Source organism: Salvia hispanica, chromosome 3 (genome assembly GCF_029641045.1).
Source record: "Salvia hispanica isolate PSC_SH4W2 chromosome 3, Shi_PSC_v1, whole genome shotgun sequence".
Lineage (NCBI taxonomy): Eukaryota > Viridiplantae > Streptophyta > Magnoliopsida > Lamiales > Lamiaceae > Salvia > Salvia hispanica.
In genome coordinates this window covers 61744170-61755243 of record NC_142694.1, presented here as the reverse complement: position 1 = coordinate 61755243, position 11074 = coordinate 61744170, and the positions used below count along the sequence as shown (strand labels likewise).

The 11074-nt window shown below is 45.6% G+C and overlaps 1 protein-coding gene across 1 annotated transcript; it reads right to left on the bottom strand.

The window, feature by feature from the left end:
- Positions 1-3555: 3555 nt before the first annotated feature.
- On the bottom strand, positions 3556-4176 carry LOC148931200 (uncharacterized). Its single transcript, XM_089066753.1, has one exon. The coding sequence runs from the start codon at positions 4174-4176 to the stop codon at positions 3556-3558; it is 621 nt and encodes a 206-aa protein (XP_088922879.1).
- Positions 4177-11074: the final 6898 nt, after the last annotated feature.

The following is an 11074-nucleotide window of genomic DNA, read 5'->3' as shown; positions in this document are numbered from 1 at the left end:
GCTAGCCATAAACCAAAAGGAAGAAGAGAAGTAGAACAACCATATCAGAACCGAAAATTCGGTAGGCCAAGTTGATCCAGTCGACATAACGCCTTGACCCGAGCAGGAGCCGAGGAACCAGTCGACATAATGCAGTCCAATCCCTGCAAGGAAGTCAGCCGCTTTGTTACCTTCCCTGAAGATGTGAGTCACTCTCCATTCCAGCCCCTGCAACTCTTTCCTGATCTTCAGCAGATCCATGCAGATAGACACTGGGCCTAGCTGCCCTGACACCAGCCATCGCACCACCCTGTCCGCATCAGATTCTATCCACAGCCTACCACCGTGCTGCCTAGCCACGATCACTCCAAGGAGGAATGCCGCGACCTCAGCCTCCACCGCCGAGCTTCCCTCCACACCTGCAGAGAAAGCAGCTATAAGATCACCCTTAAAGTCACGCAGGACACCCCCTCCGCCAGCCTGCTGTGACATCAGGGAAAAAGCCCCATCCACGTTCAGTTTAAGCCAGCCCTCATCCGGTGGCCTCCACTGAACCTTCCAAACTGCCTTCCTCCGCACCTCACGCACCTCCCCACCCATCACATCCAACTGCGGGCTACAATTCTTCCAATGAACAGGAGTAAGCATTTTAGATAAAACCAAACTCCTCAACTGGCCATTGATCCTCCTAATCACATTCTCAACCTCAAAAGGCTTCTCCCGATGAACATTTTCATTCCTTTCCAACCAAATGAACCACAAAATCAAACAAGGAATGATAGAGCATAAGTGTTGCCCCGAGCGAAAGCCCATGTGTCTATGCCACCATCTAAACCTCAACTTAATGTTATTTCCAACCTCAACAAAAGGGGGTACCTGGGGGAACCATCTCGCAAAGTGATGCCACACCTCTCTAGCCGCTTCCCCATTCACAAAGAGATGTAATCTTGATTCCACTTGCGACTTTATACAGCATCTACACTTTGAAGCTAAAGAAATCCCCCTCCATTGCATTTTTGTGTCCACCGGAATACGGTTAGCTAACAGGCGCCAAAGGAACATCGAGATTGATAACCCAATACAGTTACCCCAAATAAGCTCAAAGATCAGCCGTTTCCCTGCTCTTTTTCTTACCAACTCCCAAGCCGAAGCTGTTGAGAAATCACCATTACTAGTACACTTCCACCGGCCCCTGTCTCTGGATCCCCTATCAAAGGGGATTTGGAGAATCGTCTCAACAATATCCTCTGGAAGGCCCTCATCCTCCGCCAACAGCCTCACCCTTATTTCATCCCACTCTTCCCCCATCCAGAGATCACTAACTTTCAAAGAAGGACAAGAAGGATGAGAGCTACACATGTTTGCAAGAGGCGAATTAAGAGCCCAGGAATCATACCAGACACTGATGTTGCCATCCCCTAGCACCCAGCGAACCTGCTCTCGGCAAATATCACCCACCTTGAACAGCCTTCTCCACATAGGGCTAAACCTGTTCGATCTGTACAACACCAGAGGGAAGGATGAAGAGCAATATTTCTGATACATATAATGAGCCCATAGAGAGTCTTGCTCTCTAAACCGCCACCACATCTTGAGGCTAAAAGCCTCCACCGAATCTGCAAGGCTACGGATACCCAAGCCCCCCTCATCAGTGGGAAGACACACTCTCTGCCACTTAATCCAGTGAGTCTTGTTCGGAGTGTAACACGAACCCCACAAGAACCGGGCCATCACCTGCTCAATCTGCTTCAAAGCCCCCTTTGTGGGGTCCAATACCTGGAAGATATGAATTGGGAGGGCTCCAAGGACACTCCTGATCAAAGTCAGCCTACCCCCGAAAGATAAATGTCTGTGCCCCCAACTGTGAATCCTCGCCGAGATTCTATCTCTGATGAACATGAACAGGCTTGTCTTTTTTGGACCCCTAAAAATAGGAACACCAAGGTACAGAAAAGGGAGACAGCCTTGTTGGAATCCACTCACCTCCTTCACTTCACTTGCCCATGCGAGGTGCTTTTTATCGAGATAGAAACAGCTCTTCCCCACATTGACTTTCTGTCCCGAGACCTCCATGTAATGCTCCAAGCACTCCTTAACCTCTAAAATAGCCGAGCTTTGGGCCTGCGAGAAGATAATAATGTTATCTGCATAAGCCAAGTGAGAAATCCCCATGGTATATCTTGCCGTGCGGTACATCATCTCCTTACGCCCCAAGATGAGGCGATCAAGCAACCTCGACAAATAGTCCGCAGCCAAGGCAAAAAGAGAAGGCGATATTGGATCCCCTTGCCTGAGTCCTCGTGTCGATTTAAAAAAACCAGCCACACTTCCATTGATAAGAATCGAGAACCAGCAAGGAGAGATGCAGTTTTCAATGAATCTCACCCATCTATCCGAGAAGCCCATCTTCTTTAACACTTTGAGTAAAAAAGGCCACTGTACTCGGTCATACGCTTTCTCCATATCCAACTTTAGAACCATATTTGGGGAAGTCACACCTTTCCATATTTCATGAAACAGTTCCTTAGCCAATAACACATTATCACTAAGCAGCCGCCCTTGAATGAAGCCACTTTGATTAGGAGCTATGATCATAGGTAAAAGCGGAGCCAACCTTGATGCCATTAGCTTGGAGATGATCTTGTTCATAACGTTACACAAGCTAATAGGCCTGAACTCAGCCCATTTTGAAGGATTTTCCTTCTTTGGCACCAAAACAATCAAAGTGGCCGCAATACCTCTAGGTATTTGAGAGCTCGCAAAGAAATCCAGCACCGCCGCCACCACATCCGGCCCTATGATCTCCCAACACACCTGAAAGAATAAGCCAGAGTACCCATCTGGCCCCGAAGCACTCTCAGGATTGATGCTAAAAACAATCTTCCTTATCTCCTCCGCCGAAGGGGCCTCTTCCAACAAATCCATGTTCACATGCGAGGGGAGGGAGGAGAGAATCTCCAAGTCTGGGTCTCCCAAAGGACCCACATCATCAGAAAGGAGGCCTTTAAAGAATGCTTCCGCAGAGCTTCTGATATCTGCATCTTCAGTAAGGATCTGGTCTCCATCCTCAATCGAGTGGATTCTAGATCTTACCCGCTTCTGCTTTACCCATCCTTGAAAGAATTTTGTATTCCTGTCTCCCTCTGCAACCCATTTCAGAGCCGCTTTCTGCCTCCAATAATCCTCCTCCATCTTTAGCCTAAGAATGTATTCTGCTGCAGCTTTGTTCATCTCAGAACGACATTCTGGGGTAGGATTTTGTTCATATCTTTCAAGAGCTTCCTTAGCCTCTTTTTCCGCCTTTTTTAACCTTTCAAAGATGTTGCCAAAGACCACCCGATTCCAAATCCTTAAGCTACTCTTGAGCCGGCTGAGTTTGATTTGCACATTAATCATGCCACTAGTACCCGTTTCCTCTCTCCAACACCTATCAACCTCCGCAAGAAACAAGTGATGTCGAACCCACATATTTTGAAACCGGAAGGATGGCCTAGCCCGAGGACCCGGAATTCGGCATCTCACCAAGAGTGGACAGTGATCAGATAGAATTCTAGGGAGATTTGAGACTTTAGAAGACTAAAAAAGATCCCCCCACCCCTCACCAAAAAGCACTCTGTCCAGCCTCTCAAAGGTATCCCCTCTTGCCCAAGTAAACTTAGGGCCATCCGCCCCCAGATCAAGGAGCTGACAGTCACTGATCGCCTCTGCAAAGTCCATCATTTCCCTCGCTTTCCTACTCTGCCTCCTTACACTCCCCTGCCTTTCCTCCTCAGAGACAAAGATATTGAAATCACCGCTCACCAACCAAGGAAGGCCATCAAGCCTTGCAGCAAGATCCCTAAGTTTATCCCACATATCCCTTCTTCCCTCTCTAGAGCATTTCCCATAAGCAACTGATATGTAGAAGGGAATAGGTAAAACTGGAGAGACAAATCTGCCATGGAATATCTGCTCCGAGTCATCCCAACTATCCACCTCCAAGCCCTTAGCCACAAAAACCCAAATCTGACCATTACAGTTTGCACCCTTGAATTTCAAACCAAAGACCCTGTTGAAGAAATCAGGTCTCGGCTTGATTAAAGGCTCAATTATTGCCAAAACAGAAATTTTATTATCTTTCACCAATCTCTTGATGATACTTTGGGTGTTTACATTAGCCACACCCCGGGCATTCCATATCAAGATATTAAGCGACATGGGAAACCATGGTCAAAGACCCCTCACTGATCCTCCCTTTCTTCACCACATTTTCCTCTACATTCTCTATCAAATCTGAAGCAGCTCCTCTTTTATCCACCCCCTGAACCAGCTGCATCTCAGAATCACTAATCATCCTCCTCATCCCCTTCTCCCTCATCCTCATAGGCTTCCGAATCAAAATCCCCATTTGGAAGCCTCTTTAAATATTTTGGTATAAAGGAATGGTTCCGCGCTAACTCCCCCATGGAAGCATCACCCGAGGAAAGCACAGAAAACCTATTCACCGAGGAGAGCAGAGAGAGATCCTCACGCCCACCACTCCCAAACTGAGCACCCCCAACCTCCGAAACCCCAACACCAACGCAAGGCCCAGGGTCTGAAGCCACAGCCCCCAAGGAAGAGGAAGCCGAGCCCGAACTCAGGCGAGAGGGACCTCGCTGCCCACCAACCTTTCCACCCGAAGGCCCACTCGAAGAACCCTGACCCCCAACCCCAGAAAAGCCCCCCGCCGACCCAGGCACACTCCGGCCCCCTTGCCCCTGCCTGCCTCTCCGTTTCCCCTGAAGCTGAAAACCCTCAGACAACAACTCCTCTCCCGACCCCTGATCCGGACCGCCACCCAAGACCGCACCCGAACCCTGAGCCCCAGCCTCCACACCATCACCCATCACCCCAACAGCCCCAACACCACCCTCACCCGAGACCCCCGGCCCCACAGCCAACACCCCCTCCTCCTGCCGCCCATTCAAAACGACCGGCCCAGCAAAGTTCCTCCGAGCCGGCCTCTCCCCCTTACCATTTGCGTAACACACCTCACTAGAATGCCCCAATGCTTACACTCTTGACAATATAATGGAATACGATCCCATCTTACCATTTGCCTGATCTCCCTCCCCTGAATATTTAGAACAATCTCTTGAACCTGAGCTTTGGATATGTCTATCTCAATACAAAGTCTAGCAAAAGACAATCTGGACCGCGAAATCGTTGCATGATCCACCTGCAAAGGGACACCCAGAAGACCACCAATTGCAAATAAAGCAGATTTTTCAAACAAGTGAATCGGCAGCCCAACAAGATTACACCACACCGCCTTAATAGGAGATTCAAAGAATGGATCAAAATCCGTCGTCCACTTGAATACTCTCATAGGGTGGCGATCCACAAACCAAACCGACATCCCATTCGGCCCATTTAACAATTTAGCATAGTCCTCAATCAAGGAAAACTGGACCAAGACATGCTTAGCATTTATGTATTTCCATGTGAATTCGCCCTTGAACTTCATGCCCAAAAAAGCTCTCTGAATCTGAAGCGACGAGGGGAGAGAGTGTGAGAACTTTCCCACAATTGAGAATCCCATCTTTTCCTCTAGATAAGAAGTCTCTTCACTTGAAAACTGGATTGAAGGGAGCCCACAAGTTTCACCCAACACCCCCATCTTTCTCATCTTTTCGGGCTCAAAACTCACCGGTAAATTCCCCCGAAGGCGCATCCCACCCTCCAACGAGGCCTTATAATTTCTAGGCCCCGCTCCAAAGTTGCCCCCCACTTTAGAACTCGAGCCCTCCTTGAAACTAGGAGGAAACCCCTTGACCGGAGCATCTACCATTTTAGGACCATCATTACCCCCAACTCCTTTGAACTTCCCCTTATCTTTGGCATTCCTCAGATTTTCCTTGCTCAGCAGAGGAAAATTCTCATTCATAACCCCACCAGAAGCCTCCTCCGTCCCCATCTCTACCATAAAATCATCTCTTCCCTCCCTAGGAACCTCCACATTCTTGTCAATAAAGGCCATATCCTGCAGAGGTTGAGATGCAACTAAATCCAAAACAGGATCGGAAGCAAACCCCACCACACTCCCTTCCGCCATCCTATCAAGCGTAGAGCCGCCACTACCCGACCCCAACAAAGCAACACCAAGCTCCGCCTCAACAGGAATACGGACTTCCAACAGAGCATCAACCAAACTAGCCGAACCCCCCACAGCCTCTTAAGCCCCAGCAGCCAACACAATCACACCAGCCTCAACATCCACCCCAACACCACCATCCTCAACACCTCCAGCCCCAGCAACCACCTTCCCCTCATCAGAGATCACCATAGAACAAGCATCCCCCCGAACACCCTCTGAACCACCCTCTCCAACAGCCCCAATCAGATCAGCCCCACCCAAGAACCCATCCCCAACCTCAGAGACCTCCGGGATCGCCACAAGCTCCCTCGATCCCTTACCCTCAGACCCCTTCCTCCCCTTACCCTTTTTGAGACCCGAATCATCAAGACCCTTCCCCCTGGGCTGCCTCAAAGCACCAGCCCGTAAACCCCCTTTCCTCAACTCCGCCATTCTCATGAGCGGAGATTTCGGGCAGGATTTCACCCTTCGACCCTTCAAAGACGGAGAACGCGGAAGCCTCTTCTGCATCGAGCGCCTAGCATCAGACAAAACTGCTTCTCCTAGGCTAGAAAGAGCCGCCACCAACGACACCAACCCCTCCCCGCTCACCGGAGACTCCTCCGACAACGGAGCCCCCGCAAACACCAACTCCAATTCCGACATCCAGAAACCACACCAAACAGAAAACCAAGACAGAACCACGCAACCTCACCCTTTGAACAACCACCGGAGAGCGCAAATCGAGGAGAACCCCGCTGAGCACCACCTAGACCCGCAGTCCAAGCTGCCTCCCAGCCACCAGACGCTCAGCAACGAACCCACCTGAACCCAGCACCAGACCCAGACCCAGACCCAACCCAACTCACCTGAACCCACCTGAACCAGCAGCCGGCGAGCTCAAAACCGACCAAAAACCTACCAGCACCGTCGCCCAGCAGCGAAAAACCGGCCACCAGACCCCCAGCAGCGAAAACTCGAACAGAATCGAAGCCCTACCACCGGAATCGACACCCCCAGCAGCAGAAACGAAACCCCAACCACCCAAATCACCGCCCCACCGCCAGAATCGAGCCGAAGCAAAACCGCCGCCCAGACCGTCGCGAGCTCTCAGCCGCGAAATCAAGCAATTCCGCCACCAAATCGCCGAACCAACCGCCAATCGACGAACCTGAAGCAAAATCCAGTCGGAATCCGAGCAAAACCAGCCGGAATCCGAGCAGAAATACCCCGAACAGCAAAAGCCCCAAACCCGTCGCCACGCCGCCAAAACGCCGCCTACCGCCGGAACCTTAACCCACATTTTGTGATGTTTGTAACGTAACGACAATGAGGACAAGATCATTTTGGTCATTAGAGCATGATAGTCGTTGTTTTTTCGTGCACGTTCTTTATATTTGGGTTTACTTGGCCAACAAGCAACCCTATTGAATAGAAATTTACGACAACCATGCATTTTGCGATGTTTGTAACGTAACGACAATCAAGACAAGATCATTTTGGTCAGTAGAGCATGATAATCGTTGTTGTTTCGTGCACGTTCTTTATATTCGTGTTTACTTGGCCAACAAGCAACCCTATTGAATAGAAATTTACGACAACCATGCATTTTGCGATGTTTGTAACGTAACGACAATCAAGACAAGATCATTTTGGTCAATAGAGCATGATAATCGTTGTTGTTTCGTGCACGTTCTTTATACATGGGTTTACTTGGCCAACAAGCAAACTAATTGAACAGAAATTTCCCACAACCATGCATTTTCCGATGTTTGTAAAGTAACGACAGTGAGGACAAGATCATTTTGGTCAGTAGAGCATGATAATCGTTGTTGTTTCGTGCACGTTCTTTATATTTGGGTTTACTTGGCCAACAAGCAACCCTATTGAATAGAAATTTACGACAACCATGCATTTTGTGATGTTTGTAACGTAACGACAATGAAGACAATATCATTTTGGTCAATAGAGCATGATAATCGTTGTTGTTTCGTGCACGTTCTTTATACTTGGGTTTACTTGGCCAACAAGCAAACTTATTGAATAGAAATTTCCCACAACCATGCATTTTGCGATGTTTGTAAAGTAACGACAATGAATACAAGATCATTTTGGTCAATAGACCATGATAATCGTTGTTGTTTTGTGCAAGTTCTTTATATTTGGGTTTACTTGGCCAACAAGCAAACTCATTGAATAGAAATTTCCCACAACCATGCATTTTGCGATGTTTGTAACGTAACGACAATGAAGACTCTTCATTTTGGTCATTAGAGCATGATAATCGTTGTTGTTTCGTGCACGTTCTTTATATTTGGGTTTACTTGGCCAACAAGCAAACCTATTGAATAGAATTTTCCCACAACCATGCATTTTGCGATGTTTGTAACGTAACGACAATGAAGACAAGATCATTTTGGTCAATAGAGCATGATAATCGTTGTTGTTTCGTGCACGTTCTTTATACTTGGGTTTACTTGGCCAACAAGCAAACTTATTGAATAGAAATTTCCCACAACCATGCATTTTGCGATGTTTGTAAAGTAACGACAGTGAGGACAAGATCATTTTGGTCAGTAGAGCATGATAATCGTTGTAGTTTCGTGCAAGTTCTTTATATTTGGGTTTACTTGGCCAACAAGCAACCCTATTGAATAGAAATTTACGACAACCATGCATTTTGCGATGTTTGTAACGTAACGACAATCAAGACAAGATCATTTTGGTCAGTAGAGCATGATAGTCGTTGTTGTTTCGTGCACGTTCTTTATATTCGTGTTTACTTGGCCAACAAGCAACCCTATTGAATAGAAATTTACGACAACCATGCATTTTGTGATGTTTGTAACGTAACGACATTCAAGACAAGATCATTTTGGTCAGTAGAGCATGATAATCGTTGTTGTTTCGTGCACGTTCTTTATACATGGGTTTACTTGGCCAACAAGCAAACTAATTGAACAGAAATTTCCCACAACCATGCATTGTGTGATGTTAGTAACGCAACGACAATGAAGAAAAGATCATTTTGGTCTATAGAGTTTGATAATCGTTGTTGTTTCTCGTGCACGTTCATTTAAAATTTAACTCTTTATAATTGGGTTTACTTGGCCAACAAGCAAACCTATTGAATTGAAATTGCCTACAACCATGCCTTTTGTGATGTTTGTAACGTAACGACAATGAAGACAGGATCATTTTGGTCAATAGAGCATGATAATCGTTGTTGTTTCGTGCACGTTCTTTATACTTGGGGTTTACTTGGCCAACAAGCAAACTTATTGAATACAAATTTCCCACAACCATGCATTTTGCGATGTTTGTAAAGTAACGACAATGAAGACAAGATCATTTTGGTCAATAGACCATGATAATCGTTGTTGTTTCGTGCACGTTCTTTATATTTGGGTTTACTTGGCCAACAAGCAAACTTATTGAATAGAAATTTCCCACAACCATGCATTTTGCGATGTTTGTAACGTAACGACAGTGAAGACAAGATCATTTTGGTCATTAGAGCATGATAATCGTTGTTGTTTCGTGACCGTTCTTTATATTTGGGTTTACTTGACCAACAAGCAAACCTATTGAATAGAAATTTCCCACAACCATGCATTTTGCGATGTTTGTAACGTAACGACAATGAAGACAAGATCATTTTGGTCAATAGAGCATGATAATTGTTGTTGTTTCGTGCACGTTCTTTATACTTGGGTTAACTTGGCCAACAAGCACACTTATTGAATAGAAATTTCCCACACCCATGCATTTTGCGATGTTTGTAAAGTAACGACAGTGAGGACAAGATCATTTTGGTCAGTAGAGCATGATAATCGTTGTCGTTTCGTGCAAGTTCTTTATATTTGGGTTTACTTGGTCAAAAAGCAACCATATTCAATAGAAATTTACGACAACCATGCATTTTGCGATGTTTGTAACGTAACGACAATGAAGACAAGATCATTTTGTTCAATAGAGCATGATAATCGTTGTTGTTTCGTGCACGTTCTTTATATTTGGGTTTACTTGGCCAACAAGCAAACCTATTGAATAGAAATTGCCAAGAACCATACATTTTGTGATGTTTGTAACGTAACGACAATGAAAACAAGATCATTTTGGTCATTAGAGCATGATAGTCGTTGTTGTTTCGTGCACGTTCTTTATATTTGTGTTTACTTGGCCAACAAGCAACCCTATTGAATAGAAATATACGACAACCATGCATTTTGCGATGTTTGTAACGTAACGAAAATGAAGACAAGATCATTTTGGTCAATAGAGCATGATAATCGTTGTTGTTTCGTGCACGTTCTTTATATTTGGGTTTACTTGGCCAACAAGCAAACCTATTGAATAGAAATTGCCTAGAACCATACATTTTGTGGTGTTTGTAACGTAACGACAATGAAGACAAGATCATTTTGGTCATTAGAGCATGATAGTCGTTGTTGTTTCGTGCACGTTCTTTATATTTGTGTTTACTTGGCCAACAAGCAACCCTATTGAATAGAAATTTACGACAACCTTGCATTTTGCGATGTTTGTAACGTAACGACAATGAAGACAAGATCATTTTGGTCAATAGAGCATGATAATCATTGTTGTTTCGTGCACGTTCATTTAAAGCTTAACTCTTTATATTATGGTTTACTTAGCCAACAAGCAAACCGATTGAATAGAAATTGCCTAGAACCATACATTTTGTGATGTTTGTAACGTAACGACAATGAAGACAAGATCATTTTGGTCATTAGAGCATGATAGTCGTTGTTGTTTCGTGCACGTTCTTTATATTTGTATTTATTTGGCCAACAAGCAACCCTATTGAATAGAAATTTACGACAACTATGCATTTTGCGATGTTTGTAACGAAACGACAATGAAGACAAGATCATTTTGGTCAATAGAGCATGATAATCATTGTTGTTTCGTGCACGTTCATTTAAAGCTTAACTCTTTATATTATGGTTTACTTAGCCAACAAGCAAACCGATT

What these genes read in the sequence shown, in the direction of transcription:
- LOC148931200 (XM_089066753.1), bottom strand. Translation starts at nt 4,176, where the DNA reads ATGTCGCTTAATATCTTGATATGGAATGCCCGGGGTGTGGCTAATGTA.